At 43.4% G+C, this 19,152-nt stretch overlaps 1 protein-coding gene across 6 annotated transcripts in view; it reads right to left on the bottom strand.

The window, feature by feature from the left end:
* The window catches only part of DCX (doublecortin), a 110,249-nt gene that overhangs the window by 25,649 nt on the left and 65,448 nt on the right, over window positions 1-19,152 (bottom strand). For 4 of the 6 annotated variants that reach the window (XM_032392701.1, XM_032392703.1, XM_032392702.1 and 1 more), the window contains 2 exons: window positions 9,683-9,785; window positions 7,536-7,673 (listed from right to left, as the gene is read on the bottom strand). In XM_032392701.1, coding sequence (XP_032248592.1) covers window positions 7,536-7,673; window positions 9,683-9,785 — 241 coding nt within the window. The remainder of the gene's footprint in view (window positions 1-7,535; window positions 7,674-9,682; window positions 9,786-19,152) is intronic. The other 2 variants (XM_032392704.1, XM_032392706.1) reach the window with 1 other exon arrangement.

Genomic DNA, 19,152 nt, shown 5'->3' with positions numbered 1-19,152 from the left:
CATTACCATGGAGGTGGTCCACGAATGCAGTGTGGAGCCACTGAAGGTTCTGCAGCAGCAGAGGGGGATGGTGTCACATGATGGAAATGCGTTTTAGGATGAGAAATATGGTGGCACCACACCAAATGCATAAAGGGACTGAGATTTGAAACAGAGATGCTACTTTGGAGCCTGCGGAGTAACCCTGGCATCAGGTGATGAGGGCAAAGTAAGGATTCCCGTGTGAGTGATGTGGAGATGTTTCAAAGGTTCTTCAACAGCGGCATATGGTGGGCTTGAAGGATTAAAGCACAGGAAGAATCAAAGATGACGCGAAGACACTGGACCCGGGGAACAGAATAGAATTTATTCTATCATCAGACAGGGAGTTGGAGGAGGAAATGTTTTTGGTTTTTAGACACATTGTATTTGGTACATTTAAGTAGGATTGTCTGGTAGGCATTCATGAGATTAACATCTGGAAGGAAGGTTGGGGCTGGAGATGTAGATTAACAGCCACCTCCCTGTACTCTCATATGCTATATTTATCACCACCCCTGATCTTTTGTTCATGCTTTCCCTCCCTGCCAGAAATAATCCATTTCCTTATCAATTGAAATATAACCCTCCTACAAGCCCCAGTTTTTCCTTTAAGCACTTACTGCCCGCATCTCCCATTCACTGGGCACTCAAACACACCATTACTGTTAACTCCTATTTAGCACCATGGTGCAATGGTTAAATTGTGGACTGGGGAGCCAGATAGCCTGGGTTCAAACCCCAGCTCTCCCACCGATTAGCTGTGTGGTCTTGAGCAGGTCACTTAGCTTTCATATGCTCCAGCTTTTTCAGCTGCAAAATGGGGGTAATTGTGCCTACCTCGTAAGGTTGTTGTAAAGATTAAATCGGTTAATATGTATAAGGTGGTGAGAACAGTTGCTTGGCACATAATAAGAACTATGTAAGTATTTGTAAATAAATTTTTTTATCATATTTATATGTCTGCTGGTTCCCCAATTCTTAGTGACAGGGAATTCATCTTATTCCTTTTCCCCGTAGCACCTAGCACTACTAGGTGTCCCACCAAAACCCTAGAGATTCAATTATATTTATTTATTTATTTATTTTCAATTTTTTAAATTTATTTATTTGACAGAGAGAGACACAGCGAAAGAGGGAACACAAGCAGGGAGAGAGAGAGAGGGAGAAGCAGACTCCCAGCTGAGCAGGGAGCCCGATGCGGGGCTCGATCCCAGGACCCTGGGATCATGATCTGAGCAGAAGGCAGACACTTAACGACTGAGCCACCCAGGCGCCCCGATTCAATTATATTTAAACACAAGTCTCAGACTGCAGCAGGTTGACAGGACCCCTATTACAGGGAGATGGGTCAACACCACCACATCCCATGCCCCACAGCGTGCTCAGTGGCCATTACATTGCTTGCTTCAACAATTTCCTAAGTGGTTCTCCAATGATGACGGAAATGTTGCCTTAGATGTAGGGCAGTTCTTCCACTGAAACTAGACATGAGCTGTGGCTTTAGAAAGAATCAGAATGGGCGAGGGGCAATGGATGCTTTTCTCTTCCCACAGCTTTGCCAAGGGCACCACTTACCCTTGGAGTGGCAGTAGGAGAGCCGATGGCACGTGTAGGACTGGGCACTGGAAACAGAGGGGCCTAATTCCTCACAGCTGTACTCACTGCAGCACAAAGAGAATGACTCCGAGGCCACTCCACTCCCCAGCCTCCCCACATCCCTTGCCCGGAGGTGAGGGAAGGTGGAAAGAAGCAGAGAAGCAAAGACCAGCCAACAGAGAACTTTCGATTTACCACTCTGGAGCTTCCACACCTTGCCTTAAGGACAGCACAAGCCTTGCCTGCCTGGAAGTCAAGACAGCTGGGCTCTAGCTCCTGGGTACCAAATAGTTGCACGACATTGAGAAGACCGCAAGATACTGAACCTCTTTCCCTCTTAGCGCCCCAGTCTAAAAGAACAAAAATTGGATGATTTTCCTTTCCCAGCCTCGTTCATGGTGCTATTATGTGTGTGACAGCTGAGGTGACGGATTTGGAAGTATTTTGCACAGCATCTCATCTACGTCGAAGATGGTTATCTTGAACCTCTCTTAGACAGAGAGGAAAGTTATTGTGCTGTCTAGAGCACTAGCCACTAGTCACATGCTGCCTTTGAGCATCTGAAGCGGGGCTAGCCAGAATTGAGACGTGCCCTCAGTGTAAGATACAACCTGATTTCAAAGAATGGAAAATACCTCCTTAGAATTTTTTTACTTCGATTGCATGTCAAAATGATAATATTTTGGATATATTGAGTTGAGTAAAACATATTATCAAAACGGATTTCACCTGTTTCTTTGGCCTTTTTTAACTGTGGCTATTAGAAAATTGAAAATGATCTACAAGGCTCACATTATATTTCTACTGGACAGAGCTGGTCCAGACAGCCACGTTCAGGAAGGGCAGAATGGCTAGGTCCCTCCTTAGGCAACTTAAAGCTGCCTGCTGGGTTCAGAAAAGAAATACTCCTGGATACAATTCTCCCATGGACACCACCCCACACCGCTGTTTTGTGTCCCTTGACCTCCCCTTACAAAAGCTGTATATTTTGGTAGCAAATCCATTCTTCCTCAGGGCTTTGGGAACAGGGAAGATTTGACTTTCAGGACTAGGTATGCATAGGTTGGGGGAAGGAGGGTGGGGAATATTGAGTTGCTACAACAATGACTTACTGCTGAACAACAGCGAACTAATTATCACATTACAATTCTCTCAGCCTACCAGGGTGGGTAATTAGCTTCCTTGGAGGTTCCTTTAGGAAAAAAAAAAAAAAAAAGAAAAGAAAGAAAGAAAGAAAGAAAGAAAGAAAGAAAGAAAGAAAGAAAAAGAAAAGATTCCTTCCCAGCAACTAGCTACTTTGTCCTTTTAATTCAATTCAATTCAATTGGGGGTAGTTGCAGAAAAGGGAAAGTTAACACATTCATGGCTGAAATGGAAACAGCAAGAGACAGCGTCAGAAAGGTCTTCCTGCAGCTCTCAGGCCAGGCTTGTCTTTTTGCCCATCAAAATGGCAAGTCCTGGGTTAATCAAAATGGGGGCACTATACAAGCTTTCTTCAAACCCCCCATAGGAGACCTCTGGGCTCAGCTTTGATCTACTTACCACAGTTCCCTGTCCTACTTTAAAGGTAGACATGGCTAATGGGACTTGGATTCTAAGAGTCCATCAGCTCTGCCCAGCGAGAATGAGAACTCCTTCTAGCAATATTATATAGACAACCGAATCCTTCCTTAACTTACGTGTAGGGCTTAGCAACAGACATTCCATTTGGGGCGCCCTCAGTATTGGCAGGAGTGGGGATTGAACTCAAAGGGAATAAAGTATACAGAGTTTGATTTATTCATGGGAAGAACAGAAAAAAAGACAACTTAAGGACCAAGGAATCAAATTATGACGCAAATTACAGACCAGATCGCATCAATTTACTAAACCTCAAGGCAAACTGAACCCAGATATTAACTGAACCATGAATTGGATCAAGTGTACACATATATATATATATGGATGGATGTCTAATTGGCTCATTTCTCTTATTCATTCACTAGTACCCTCCTCTGAAAGATTTGTTTTATTTTATAGCTTTAAATAAATATTTGCTTTCTCCCAACTCCATTGCTCTGTTCTTTTTAAAAAATATTTGAAAATCTAGCAAACTTGTTCAAACCAGAATCAAACTTATATATTTTCTAATGAACTAGAACATCAAAACATTCCTTTAGCTGAACCTGAACTGAGCCAATGTTTCGTTTGGTTTGAATCCCTGCTGCAGAGGAACATTTTTGGCTGTCGTTTGCCTTCAAAGGAAGGTAGTTAAAATTCCCTGGAAATGACCTATCTTCCTCAACCTTGAGTTACTCAGGTTGAATGAAAAAAAATGTGAATCCATCCCACAAGTCCCAGATCCAAGACAGACTAACCCAGGATGGAAACAGGGCGGCACTGCCATGTTCTAGAAAAGAACAAAGAATTTCAGCCCCACTCCACACCATTATTCTTCGGTTAAATGTGTATTAACCTGCGTCCCTTGCTGAGAGCTCAGAAAAACCTTACACTTGCTGATGCAAAATTATGTATTGTCTATAGCTCATCCTTCTGGCTATCCAATTCTTATTCCGTGGAAGCTATTGTACAACTCTGTAAATTGGAAAAAACTGATAATATTGGAAAATGGTTTTTACCTCGTAGACATGCGAATTCTGTCTTAACCAAAATGGAAACCATGTCTTAGACATGGTAAGAAACTTGTCCCAAGTCAAAAGCTGGGAAATGGTGTCACTGGGCCTTCCCACGCAGATGACTCCCTCTCCTTGTCCATATCCTAGCCCCCTCCCCTTCCCAGCTTGGAATGGTCCTGAGTGACATGGAGGTAGGAAGGGGAAAATGGGTATGTCAAATCCAAAGTACTGTATCCAAATCCAAAGTACTGTTTTGCCTGAGATCAGCTTTGCCCCTGTGAAATGTTCACTAAGTGGATGGCCTAGACATGGCTCTAAACTGCCATGGAATGACAAGGTCATGTCACATAGATCCTTTTACGCTTTGGGGCTGAAATCATGCGGAAGATACAGACACATCATCTGCGATGAGCTCAAACATTCTGGAAATTGCCATTAAGCCTGGCCAGACTAGAGTTTGGCTTCATTTATGTTCATGAACTATCTGAAATAAAGATTTACATTCTCTCTCATGAGAACACCACTTTAGATTTGTTTCTGGTAGGGAGCAAGGGCTGTTTGTGGTTCTGATATCTGCCAAGTCAAGTCCCCTTTCCCCGCCTCAAATTGGTTACTCTTTTTATCTTGTGTGTGTGAATCTATCCTCATTCCTTCTTTTTAGCAAGGGAGTTCTGAAGGAGCAAAAGCAGATCTTGCCTGCCTTTGCCTGGGTTGGGATCTATTATAACTCCTTTTAATTTGACAAGTATTCATCGAGTCCTAATGTATTCCTTCTTTGTCTCTAATAACTTAGAGTTAGTGAGGTGCAGAGTTTCTAGAAGGGAAATTCTGTGGTTAGCATGCTGGTGATCAATAATTTGACATATGTTTAAGCCGTGTTTAATTACAGGTGGTTGGGTTCACATGTGCTGGATAACCCACCTGGATACAGTCCGCAGAGAATCTATTGACTTCAAGCTGCTGCCACCTCAGCATTTTTAACTAATAGGTTATGTGCTGGTTTAAAAACAGGTCCACAAATTCTTGGCAGTCTAAAAACAGGTCCACCTCCCCTCAAGAGGTGAAGACTGATTCCTCTTTCCTTGAATGTGGACTGGACTTAATGACTGCTTCTGATGAATAGACTAAAACCCAAGTGACAGTATGTGGCTTAGGAAACTAGATAAAAAAACACACTACATCTTCTTCCTTGTTCACTCTCCTGAATCACTCTCTGGGAGAAGATCCTGCTGACAGCCGTCTTGGAAGTGGACCCTCCAGTCCCAGCTGAACCTTCAGATGACTGCGGCCCCCACCGACACTTTGACCTCAACTGTATGAGAGACCCTGAGCCAGACAGAACCACAGAGCTAAGCAATCCAAAATCCCTAACCCACAGAAATGATAAAATAATAAATATTTGTTGTTTTAAGCCACTAAGTTTGGGGGTAATTTGCTTCATAGCAAGAGATAAGTAATGTAGATTAGAAATCCCAGAAATGGTCAGTGATATTTCTGAAAAAAAAAATGACTGGCTAAGCAGTTATTGCCAGATTTTATGAATCTTGATCAAGTGTTTAAAGTCCATTATTTTTTTTGCAAGGCCCTGCCTGGAATTTGTACAAATAATTTCGTTTTTAACCCAGGTGTTAAAACCTAGGTCTTCACAGTGTGAGCAATATAAATTTGCTTAGATAGAGGCATGTGCTGTTTTGTACATTTCACCAAAATATCACCAAACACATGCACTTTTGTTCCTTTAGCAAATATTCCCTAAGTGCTAACTAAGTCTCTAGCACCACGCTGGGTGAAATAGGCGCTCTTACGCATCTGTTCACTCACAAACATTATTTGAGCATCGACTAGGACCCAGGCACTGTGCTCAGCACTGAGGATACAAAACGAACATGACGTCTTGCCCTTGAGGGGCCCAGTATTTAGTGGGGGAAGTAGACAGGTAAATACAGACTTTACAACACACTGTGGTGAATATTACCCCAGATACAGGAAGAACATGCTATGATATTGCAGAAAATGAACGTATTTCTATTTGAGGTGTTGAGGGATGAACAGACATTTTCAAGCAGAGAGGAGTGGTAGGCTCAAGGGATGGCATTCCAGGTGCAGGGAAATGGGGTGAGCAAAGACATGGAAGTATGAAAAGCTCGAGCTGCCTCTTCACCATTTTAGTTCCTTCTGCCCGAGAAAAAAAAATATGGCTGGTGATGTGCATGCTCCTGGCAGTGTGAGGCCGGCAGGACAGGCTGTTTTTCTAGGCCACGAGCATTTCAAAGCCAGCAGGCTGCTCGAGCTGCCTCAAACTGAAGAAGAGATAAAGAGCGTTTGTGCTCTCTGCCCCAAAGCTCCCAGACTCCCAGGCTAGAAGAATTCTCAGGGTGAGCCCTGAGCCTCGGGACGACGAATGGGAGTCTCCTGGACCGTACAATTTCCTTCCCATGAAGAACTCACACTGTCTGTGCCTGACTCTACTAAGCCTCTAAACTTGAACTTCTGTGGCCTTCTGCCTTTCAGATCAGTGTCACTCAAACTGTGGGTGCAAGCTTTTGCACCAGAACTTAAAAGAACACACTGCTGCCTTTATCAAAAAAATCGTGCTAGGAAAAAAGAGTCAGCTGAAGTAAATGTTTGCTTAGTGGCATAATTTGCATTTGGCACAAGTTTCTAATCTTGTCACAGACTGATAAATAGTTCATGCATTGGCAGGGATCCACAGACCACATTTTTTTTTTTTTTTGATCACTCACTATCCACTAATTAAAATCCTGTGTGACAAATCTCTGTGTTTCCTTTCAGAACCTGGCCTATATATATTTTTTTCTCGTTATGGGAATGATGCAAATTATCTCATTTCTCTTTTTGTTTTGACTTCTAAAAAGTTCAAAGTCAAATTTGAAGCTCAAGCACATCAACTATGTTGACACTTTGGGGTGGCAGTTTTTTTTTACATTTTTGTTTCCGATTTTGATTTCTATTTCACGTTTATGCTTGACTTGATTATGTCCTTGACTACGCTTTTGCTGGATGACGTGGAAGATGAAGACTATGAGAACAAACATGACAATAAGCATTACGGCAAGCATGGCAAATAGGCCAGAGTTCTGGTCTGCGTCCGTCTGAGTAGAACCAGGGGTTGCAGCCGTGTCTCCATGACTCCAAACAAGTTTGGCTGTTCAGTCCCTGAACTGAGCGAACTGGTGTCATGGAGACACAGCGGTGGTCACGAGGAACTCATTCCCCTGCATGCAGAGGGTGTGGGCCTCTGTCAGTGAAGTCAGCGTGCACAGTTAGGAGAAGAGCACTCACCATCTTGGTCGTTACCTGAGTCAGCTGGAGACTTGCTCCGGCGCATAGGGCCGGGGCTCTTAGCTGAACTCTTCTGAGGAGTCGGGGATGCCTTTGGGCCAGCTGTGGCCGATGGGTTTCCCTTCATGACTCGGCACTCTGGGAGAAGAGAACAGACAGCTCAGTAAAGCCACGGGAGAAACGAGCCTTTGGCATGTTACCAACTTCTGGAAACTGGAATAACCACCACAGGCCAAAGTACCCAATGGCTCAGGACTACAAGGTGGTCCTCATTGTTTGTAGGAATGACGGCTCTGAAGGGGGGGAGGCATGGGAGAAACTTTCAAAAGTCATCTGGGCCAAGCCAGGTGTTTAAATCCCTGGATTATGGAAACAAGGGAAGGAGTTGAAAAGCAGGTTGGGTGGGTTATTAAATAGTCAACTTGATCATTTGTGGGCACCCCAGCCACGTCTCAGAATAGCACCTGTTGACATAATTAATTAATTTCCTTGGAGAAGAGATTGACAGCTCAGAGGCTGCAGCCACACAGATGAAACATTCATGAGTAATTTAAAGGAAGAAGAGGGAGTTACCATTTACTGTTCATTACATGCCATGTATTGTAAGTCATGTCACTTTATAAATAGGCACTATCACCACGACCACCACCGCCGCCGCCGCCGCCATCACGCATTTGTAGAGCTCTTTTTTATTTTCAAAATGCATGATCATAAATCCCAATGCTGGTTTAATGAATAAATGAGCCAGCAGTGACTCTGTCGCTCAGAGCTTATAGAAAGCTCTTGGGTGTGTAGGGGCGTCTGCCAAATGTTTCTGCTACTTGCCTCAACCTCAGTCTGCCACGCTCGGGGCACCTTTCTATGCAGGTCACTCAGCATCCCTACTGTGGTAATTTGGGGGCACTGATTGTGCTAACGCATTAGGAGAATTATCATACTCACTTTGCTGGTGAGGCTACAAAGAGTGTAAGCCTCTTGCTTAGGGCCACAAAGCAAGAAAATAGCAGAACTAGGACTAGCAACCAAGTCTCTGAAGTCCAAATCTAGTGCTCTTTCCACTGTAGGTTTTCCAACCTTGTGCCGTGATGCTCAAAGTGGAACCACATGGCTAGGTAGAGGGCAGTCTTTTCTTTGGACACTTCCTTGTCACCTCCTACCTAAAGATATATTGAAATATCAATTACCCAGAAAGATTAGGGGATCCTTTCTGGTAAACTGAGTTTTTTGGGGAAACTGAGTTAAGCAGAAAGCTCATTTTTGTTTATTTAACTTCTTGTTTTGATTGATGAACTTCAGTGATCACTGTCCAGAGCTGGAAATGTAGAAGGTATAGGAAATTGGAGATAGCCTGGGATTTGTTTAGCTATTCTATGGCCATTTGTCTCTTCTCAAAGTGAACACAGCAGAAATGCCACCTCTGTCAGGGTTCTTGTCACTCGAGCGGTTCGTAAAGTCTATATTAATACAACTTGGTTTGTTTTTCTCACACGTTACCCCTCATAATTGGGAAAGATGTTTTGAATGTGTCTTCGCATCAAGATCATATCCTAACCTTGTCGCTGTATGAGCTAATTCACCATTAACTTCTACATGGAACTTGGATTCAAGCAAAGGGAAGTGGGCAGATGTTTACCTCCTTCCTGAGATTAACAGCCTCTGGAATCTTGAGTCACAAAGCAGGGGGAATGGGGAAGCAGGCCAGAAAGCGGGAAGAGGGGAAAGATTTGACACTAAGAACACAGTGGAAAATCTTTCTAAAATGGAACCATCAACATGAGCCAAGTCGCTGGAGGATGTTGACTAGAAAAAAAAGTATACATATAATATCCAAGTTCTGACTCCAAATGTTCCTTCCTATAGTTTGATTGCACCTGTCAGCCCATGTGACAGAATATGTAGTTCGAGAAATATGGTCACTATTGGGGCAGAGAGTGAGTTTTATTGAGTTTGGAGGCTGGGAATCTGGGACATTCAGTCAACCTTTCACTTCGTGACTCACATATCCAAACATACAGGAGAAAGACTAACAATATTTGCCCTTGAGGGTCCATGCATGGATGTTCTCTAGGCCATATGAACCCATGAAAATCCTAAGGGATAGAAGGAGGGTGAACGATGGAGCAATAAAGTCCAGTGGTTGCGCTTACCATTTTCATCCAGAGAAAAGTCATCCTGAGCATAGCGAAATTTTTCAGGACCACAGGCAATAAACACATCATCATCACCAAAGAAATCATGGAGACAGGTTACCTGTGGAGAGAGCAGAGACATTGGATTGACATGTGATTATCTTGTGACAATAAACTTAATATCATGTTGGCAGGCGGGAAAAGCTTCACATCTGGGCCATCATCCTCAGCCCCCAGGGATCTCCATTTTTCAAATTACCAAGCTTATGGTCTGCATCACAGCCCCCAGTGAGTAAAGATACAAAGGAATACCATTGTCTTTCTATGTTTCATGTGTGGTAATCTTGTTTCCATTGCATTAAGAATAACTTCAAGACCAGGGCACCTGCGTGGCTCAGTCGGTTAAGCGTCCGATTCTTGGTTTTGGCTCAGGTCATGATCTCAGGGTCATCAGACTGAGCCTTGTGTCAGGCTCTGTGCTGGGCGTGGAGCCTGCTTAAGATTCTCTCTCCCTCTCCCTCTGTCCTTCCCCACTCACGCTCTCTCCATTTAAAAAAAAAAAAAAGAAGAAGAAGAACTTCAAGACCATGTCCAAAGGGAATGTCTCTGCCTTGGAATAAAAGTTCACAAGCAGGGGTGCCTGGGTGGCTCAGTCGGTTAAGTGACTGCCTTCGGCTTGGGTCATGATCCCAGGGTCCTGGGATCGAGCCCCATGTCAGGCTCCCTGCTCAGCGGGGAGCCTGCTTCTCCCTCTCCCTCTGCCTGTCTCTCTGCCTAATTGTGCTATCTCTCTGTCAAAAAAAATAAATAAAATCTTAAAAAAAAAACTTAAAAAAAAGTTCACAAGCAGATGGCCCTGCAAATGCTACCTTTTCTCAGAGCTTTAAAGACATAGTGCTCCTAGCCCAACTCTGGGGCCAAAAGTGCAAGCCAAGACAGATGAGAAAGATCTTCTGCAGCCACAATAGATAGACTCTGTGGCTGACCAAGATGTGGAAGTTCCTCTCTTCATCTTCATGAGTTTTGAAAGAAGGGCACCAGTTCCTTATTGATTTGGACCCAGGAAATTGGACTTTTGCTAAAAATGGACCAAGAACGTGGAAGTAGCCCAGAATACCATTCTTCCCTCAAGAACAAGGGGGGAAACTGTCCTGACCACTTAAAACTTAATCAAGAGCAATGAGTCCCCATAGGCTTGAGGCTCTGCTGGTAAAGCCATGTTCCCAGGATCCTTCCTGCCCTCTAGTGCCCTATGCATTGCTGCTTCTCCACAACAGAGAGATAGTCTCCCTAACCCATTTTCTGCACAAAGAAGTGAGGGTCCCTGGGAAAGTATGTTGCTCCCTGCAGTCTCCCCACTTCTCAGCTTCCTAATTACATCTGATAATTAGTCCAGCACACCAGGGAAATCCCAGGAGAAACCATAGAGTCAGAACATTCTTATCCCAATCCTTAGCTTGAAAGTGTTCAAAGCTTCTAATTGTTCTAAGCTACCCATTCAAGCTGCCAGCAATGGCTTTCCAAAGGCACACTGCTCACAAACTAATAACAGCTTTCTGGGTGCAGAGAGCAATATTTCACATTTGAAAAAATGTTTATATTAATAACATCACCCCCCCCCAGGGTCTATTCAATCCTCGCCCACCCAGCCAAGATGATTACAAGATTAACACAAAGTGAGAGATGCTTAAATATTATCCCCATTGTCTCGGCCTCCCAATCATCCAGGAGATGCCAAGATAAGGGAGGGGGACTTGGGGGACTGCCAGTGTTGCTCCTATTAAACCTCTTCCCAGCCCTGTGTCCTGACCTCATCAAACAGGCCAACATCTCTCTTCAGCCCACTTGTCCCTCACCCATTCATCCCATGATCACGTCATGGCAATGAGAGCTACACCACTAATTGAATGCTTATTCTATCACAGGCACTCTGCTAAGTACTTCCAAATCTTTCATCTCATTTTACTCTCACCCCAAATTCTAGAGGTTGATATTATTGTCATCACTGTTTCACAGATGAGAAAACTGAGGCCCAGAGACAATACGTGAATGACTCAGGTGGAGAGTAATGAAGCCAAACAAAAGCAGATCAATCTGACTCCAAAGCCTGTGCTTTGGGCCATGCAGTAATACAAAGCACTCATGCATAGTTCAGGCACTGGGAAGACGCAGATGTGTAAGACTCAGTCCATGACTTCAGGGGGCTCACAGTCTGATGGAGTGAGATACTCAATAGAGTGTCTTGAATGCTAGGATGTAGCGTCTCAACGTCATGTCATGAATGCTAGGATAGGAGTATCTGTAGGTGCTGTGGGAACTTCTTAGTACCACATCCAAATGATGCAGTCACTGCTGGCACTGTTAGTTCAATCAGCATCCTCCATATTGTCCTGGTGGCAAATCCAATGACAGAGGCTACATGGCTCTGCACCCTGCTGAGGACTCCCACGGATATCTTGGACCTTGGCTCAAGCAAATCTGGAGCCCCTAACTCTGATACATTGTGTGTCTCTGAATTGTTTGCCCCCTGGTGCCTCCTTGACCCTGAAGATCCCTGCCAAGTCCCCATGTTCGAGGTTGGCCCTGGCCCTGACTTTCATTTTGGTCATGGGTTTAGGGAAGCCTCATCCTTGGGTGTCCCTCCGGTAGGGGCCTCTAGGATGTAGCACTTTGTCTCAAGCCCTGCCTGTATTCTCATGAGTATTCCCCTCGTCCTTCCCAGGTTTCCTGAATGTAACAACCAAGTTTATCTCTCTCTGTATCTCCCCATGGTTCCTGGTAGAGCGCTTATCACATAGTGAGAATTTAGCGAGGGCTGTTTTTGCCTCAACCAAACGTAAAGGAAATAAGAAGGAGGCTTTGTAAGGATATGCAAAGGCAGAAAAGTAGGAACAAAAAAGAAATTAATCTTGGCAGACAACAGAAACTAGCATTGAAAGGTTTTGAAAGGTAACACAAATACACAAATTTAGGAATAAGAAAGGAATAATGATTATGCATTCAGAAGTCCTTCTCTGCATAAATATGCTAATTCGTTTGAAAATTTAGATGAAATGAATGATTTTAAAGGAAAATGTAAATAAGGAGATTGGCTCAAAAAGAACTAGAAAATCTCAACCAACTACTAGCCATGAAAAGAATTGAGCAAACACTTCAAACATCAACCCTGCCCCCAAAAGGCACCAGAACATTCATTTTGGAGGTGCTTGTGGAAATTGCTTCCCAAAAACAAAAACCAAAAGCTCAAAAGCAGTCATTGCAGTGACACGCCATGATATCCTATTGTAGGACAACAAAGCCCTCACAGATTGCTCTGGGGGTTGCTGTTACAATGACCCACCCTCCTCCAACCCCAAGCCTTTTTGCCCCCACCCAGGCTTTGGGAAAAGCCTTTGGATAACCCCTCCTTTGGGGAGCTTCTAAGAAAGGCAAAGCCCCCGATGCTTCTGACAAACTCACAATGGTGTGGCTGGCTTCGAAAACATTCATTTTGCAATCCAGCTGTTCAGCATCAGGTTTCTTGTGTGATCCCTCCCTACATTTTACTGGCTCCCAAATGTAGACAAGTTCACATTGTGCATGTGAATACCCAGCTTTCCCAAAGGCCTTGGATACTGAGACACAACAGCTCTCCCTGCCTTTGTTACAAAGTTGGGGAAATAGAAGGCTCTCCATCTTAAATATGAGGAACCCAAAACACAGAGAGTCAAAGTGGCCCAAGGATACACAGATGGCTCCTGGCAGAGTCGAGACTAGTGTTCAGGTTGTCCTGAGTCAATTCAGGACAAAGCAATTCAATTGTCTGAGAGAACATGCTTTTCCTAAAGTCCTGATTCAAAGGCTTGCATAGAGCCTAAAACAGGAGAGTCCCCCTTTGTCCTAACCAATACTTGATATTCATTAGAACATACTACTAGATTGAAAAAAAGAAAGCATCTTTATGGATCATATTTTGAATCTAGGGACAAGAAGATTCTTTTTTAAAAATTTTATTTATTTATTTGTCAGTGAGAGAGAGAGAGAAGGGCAGGCAGAAGGAGAAGCAGGCCCCCCACTGAGCAAGGAGCCCAATGCGGGACTTGATCCCAGGACCCTGGGATCATGACCTGAGCCAAAGGCAGACGCTCAACTGACTGAGCCACCCAGGCATCCCTGAACAAGAAGATTCCTATTCACTACTGTAACTGGCAACTGAGTATGTGGTAGAGAAGGAGGACGAGGAGAAGGAGGGGAGGAGGAAAAAAAGAAGAAAGGAGAAGAGAAGGAGAAGAATGGAGTGTAAGAAATAATTTCCAAATGAAACTCACACTCACACCTGCTTTGTAAAATTCCATGGAGGTAGCACAACAGGAAGTCCACCTTAGCTTACATGGCAAATGCATAATTTTGCAACTGAGTTTTTTGAGATAAAATTTCCTTCATGAGGTGGCAACAGAAGTGGTAAATCTAATAATCATTATGATATCACTTACAGCATCCTCAGAGATCAAGGGTCTTGCTGACATCAGCTTTTGCATGAGTCACACCTGAGTCTTTAAGTCAGGGACAAGAACACAAAAGCACGATGCCTGTCTTTGTAATTAATCGACTGCCAGCACAAAATCAATAAAATCAACTCATATTAACATTGAACCATTAACTCAGTGTTCTTCCTTAAAAAAAAAAGGCGGGGGGAGCACAGAAGACAAAGAGAACAATTCTAATCATGAGAAGCGGGAGAGAAGGTGACAGAGGAGAAGATGCCAAAGAATCTGAGTCTTGAGGGATGTGTGGGATACAGCTGATGGAGATGGAGTAAAGGATATTCCAGGTAACTGCATAAAGGCAGGAACGTGTCTTTTCTCGGTAGCCCTAGAGAAAAAGACCCGCATCTCATCAACTACGGTCCCAGAGATTCTAACTCTCCAGAGCACCAGTGCTTGGACCCATCTACCAGCCTTGCAAACAAAACATACAGTTGCCTACTGGTGAGACGAAGGGTGAAGAGAAGGGCAGGGAGCATCTATGGGAAGAGGCGTGGCCCGGGTGGTGAAGAAGAGGGAATCTTGCGGCGAGGAAGACAAACCACACTGATTTCCCAGTCTTGCCAACAGTATGCCCAGTGCATGGAAAGAGTGGCTGGCAACCTTTGCAAGATGAATTAATGAAAGAGTCAGTGAACATTACGGATGCAGCTTTTTCTAAAAGTTACCGCCATTCTTATTCTGGTTGGGCTCCAGAGGTTGGCACAAGGTTGGCTTGGTGAGCTGAGACAACATTTCTGAGACCACCCTGGCTTTCTTATCAACGTTGTTTTCCTGTAGTTATCTTGAAGTCTTACTTGTGGTTTCTCATGACAACATTTTTGCCTGGGTAAACAGCTCCTTGGTTCTGCAGGACCTCTATGGGCATAGGTATGTTTATTCAATGTTTTGAACTTCCATAAAATCTCTGGTGACAAAATAACAATGCCACTTGCATTTGTAAAATATTTTTACTTTTTTCAAAGTACCTCTACATTTATAGTATTTTATGTACTCTTCCACAATTCCAGTTCTCCCCTCGACCCAATCCAACCAGGCTTCCATCCCCCTCACTCCACAAGGTTGCTCTTGTCAAGGTCAACAATGACTTCCATGTTGTCAAATCCCATGGTCTCGTCTCTGGATTCATCTTATTCAAACTCCTAGCAACACTGGGCGTAAGTTGAGCAAGTCCTCATCCTTAAATACTTGCCCCTCTTCGATTCTGGGATCCCACAGCCATCTGGGTTTTCTCCCACCTCAACCTCCTTTGCTAGATTCTCTTTTTCTTCCAGAGTGCTCCATTTTTTTTTAAATTTTATCATGTTATGTTAATCACCATACATTACATCATTAGTTTTTGATGTAGTGTTCCATGATTCATTGTTTGCATATAACACCCAGTGCTCCATTTAATACGTGCCCTCTTTAATACCCATCACCAGGCTAACCCATCCCCCTAATCCCCTCCCCTCTAGAACCCTCAGAGCCCATAATCTCTCATGGTTTGTCTCCCCCTCTGATTTCCACCCCCCTTCATTTTTCCCTTCCTGCTATCTTCTTTTTTTTTTAACATATAATGTATTATTTGTTACAGGTCTGTGATTCATCAGTCTTACACAATTCACAGCACTCATCATAGCACATACCCTCTCCAATGTCTATCACCTAGACTACTCCATTTTTGAAAGCCTCAGTGCTCAGTGCTCAGATCTCGTCTCATCTTTTTTTCCCCCTTTTTCTCCCCTCTCTTCTTCATTTCCATTTATTTACTGGGTGATCATGTCCAGCCCCCCAAGGCTTTACATACTATCGATATACCAATGACTCACACATTAATATCTCTAGGCCCTTCTTATCACTGAACTCAAGATTCATGTTCAGCTGCCTGCTTGATAGCTCCACTTAACCAAGATGGAGGAATGGGCATCCCAAATTTAAATCTGTCCAAGACTAAACTCATTTCTCCCCCTCCTCTAAATGGTACCACAATTCCTCCAGTTGCCAAAACCAAAAACTTAGAAGTCATTTGTTACTAGTGGTTACATTTCCCCCTTCCTGTTGTCACTGGCCTAGTTCAAGATCTAGTACAGTAGCCTCATACCCGCTATCTTGGCAGCACACCCCCCCCCCACCCCCTACACATATACTCATATGGCCCTCCGTATTGTGACCACGACAGTACTTCACGATTTTAATCAGTCATATCACTCCTCTGTTTAAAATCCTTCAGCCTGCCCATCATAGAGAGAATAAACACCAACCTTTTGACCTTAGCGCTACTTTTATACTACACATGCTAGCCGGCTCCAGTCTGACTGCCTACTTTCTGCCACTCAAACACATCAAGACCTTTCCTGCCTCTGGGCCTTCACTTTGGAAGCTCCCCCTACCTGGAGGGTCGAGTATCTTCTGGGATGGTCACAGGGCAAGCTGCCTCTTGACAATCAAATCTAAAGAATCACATATTTAAGCCCTTGCGACCCTCAACTTACATGCTATTGCTGCTTAGACTCTTAGTTCTTTTATTTCACCCCACAAATTAGTCATTACTCTTTTACTTCACAGTTAATATTGTTCAGATTTACCTACATATTTACCAGTTTATTTGCTCACTATTCCTTGTTACACCTTAGATCTTTCTCCAGGGGTCATGTTTGAATGAGGCACGTGTTAGGCCTTCCTACTCTATCTTTCATGCTTCAACCTCACCTTTATGTTTTCCACCTTCTTATTTCTCAGTGCTCCATTCTGGAAAAAAAAGATCTTCAGATCTGCCAGTTCACTCTTTCTCTCTTCAGATGTGTTTAATTTGCTGTTTGGCCCACTCACTAAATTCTATTTCATTTTTCTCCCAGATTTGCCTGGTCATAGCTGATAATCTCTTTTTCTTATCCCATTCTGATTACATGTTTTGTTTCTTGAAACAATCCATCTGGAGTTGTTTTATGTCCTGTATCCGATTAATTCTAGTATCTGAAGTCTTTGGGAATCCAAATCTCTTGTTTGTGCTAACTCTCCCTTGTGGTGACTTGTTTTCTTGTATGTTTGATAGATACGTATTTTTTCATTGTGAGCTCCTATTTGGTTGAACTAAGTCTTGGGGAATCCCGAGGGGTCTAGGTTGGGGATGCTCTCCTCCAAAAAGATGTGAATTTGCTTCTGCCAGGTGCCAAGAGGCACTAACAACATGGGGCCATCTTTTCTCAGCAGTGCTTTGAACTGTGACATGTGAACTTTGAACATGTGACTTGAGGACCGTAGATTTGAACTCCAGGCCTGTGTTAGAACAAGCTTTGAGTTGCAAACTCAAGGGAAGGCTCTTCCACTCTGCAGCATTCACACTCAAAGACACAGCCCCTAAATTAGTCACTCTCATAATCAATTTCAATAAAAGCTCCTCAGGAAGTTGATGATACTGATCCACAAAATGAAACAATTCCTTCACACTACACTCCTTGGTTCCAGTAGTTTCTTGGTTTTGCCCTTCCTCCACGTTGACTACCCTCTTGGTGACCAGAGGTCTTTTTTTTTTATGTTATGTTAATCAGCATACATTACATCATTAGTTTTTGATGTAGTGTTCCAGGATTCATTGTTTGCATATAACACCCAGTGCTCCATGCAGAATGCGCCCTCTTTAATACCCATCGCCGGGCTAACCCATCCTCCCACCCCCCTCCCCTCTAGAACCCTCAGTTTGTTTTTCAGAGTCCATAGTCTCTCATGGTTCGGGTGACCAGAGGTCTTAAAGGGACTTTCTGTCACCCCTTCACAATTTTTACCTTGCACGGGCGGGAGCAGCTTTGAGGCTAGTGGCCCAAGCTCAGACTCACTGAAATCTGCATTTGGCCTGACACACTATTGTCTTTTACTTTTAGTTTATCTATTATAGATAACGATAGCCAGAGGACTGAATATTTTGTCTTTCTCTTATTAGCTTGCACTTCTTTAGAGACGCCTAGGGCAAGGTATGGGTAAAGGACACAGAGCTTCCAAGCCTTTTGAGTGTGCGTCTCTCCCTGCATCTCCATGTGTTCACCAACCGAGAAGCTCTCCCAACACTCTCTTTTTTGTTTTTTTATGGAGGCATCTTTACATAGGCATGATCGATTATATCATTGGCTATTCATGATCCATTCAATATCCAGCCCCTCTCCCCTCTCCAGAGGTCTGGGGGTGGGACTGAAAGTTCCACTACTAATCACCTGGTTGATTCTCTTGGCAACCAGCCCACATCCTTAGGCAGTTTCCAAAGTCTCCTCATTAACATAACAAAGAACACCTTCGTCACTCATCCCTTAGGATATTCCAAGATAAGTTTTAGGAGCTCTTTGACAGGAAAAGGACAAAGACCAAATATATATATTTCTTATAAAAAACATTATCACAACATCAGACCCAGCACTTCCACTTCTAGGTATATACAAAAAAGAATTGAAAGCAGTGACTCTAATAGGTCCTTGTATGCCGTGTTCATTAGAGCATTATTTACAATAGCCCAAAGGTAGAAACAATCCAAGTGTCCATCAATGGAAGGATGGGTAAACAAAACACATACAAAGGAATCACACTGTACTCATACAATCCAACCACAAAAGGAATGTGGCTCTGATACATGCAGCCTGGACCTTGCAAACATTATGCCAAATGAAATAAACCAGACACCAAAGGACAAACACTATATGCTTCTACTTATATGAAATAATCTAGAATAGACAAAATCATTGAGATGCAAAGTAGATTAGAGGTTCCCAGAGGCTAGGGGAGAGGGGGATTGAGCAGTTATTGCTTCATACTTACATAATTTCTGTCTAGGGTGATGAAAAAGTTCTTGAACTAGATAGTAGTGATTGTTGAACAACACAGTGAGTGTAATTCGTGCCACTGAATTGCACACACGAAATGGTTAAAATGACGAATCTTTATAGTACGTATTTTACTACAATTAAAACCCTTAGTAATATACCAAAAAATCATTGAATT

Source organism: Phoca vitulina, unplaced genomic scaffold, assembly GCF_004348235.1.
Source record: "Phoca vitulina isolate PV1807 unplaced genomic scaffold, GSC_HSeal_1.0 scaffold69, whole genome shotgun sequence".
NCBI lineage: Eukaryota > Metazoa > Chordata > Mammalia > Carnivora > Phocidae > Phoca > Phoca vitulina.
The sequence above is the reverse complement of the archived record's forward strand: the minus strand, read 5'-3'. Positions and strand labels throughout refer to the sequence as shown.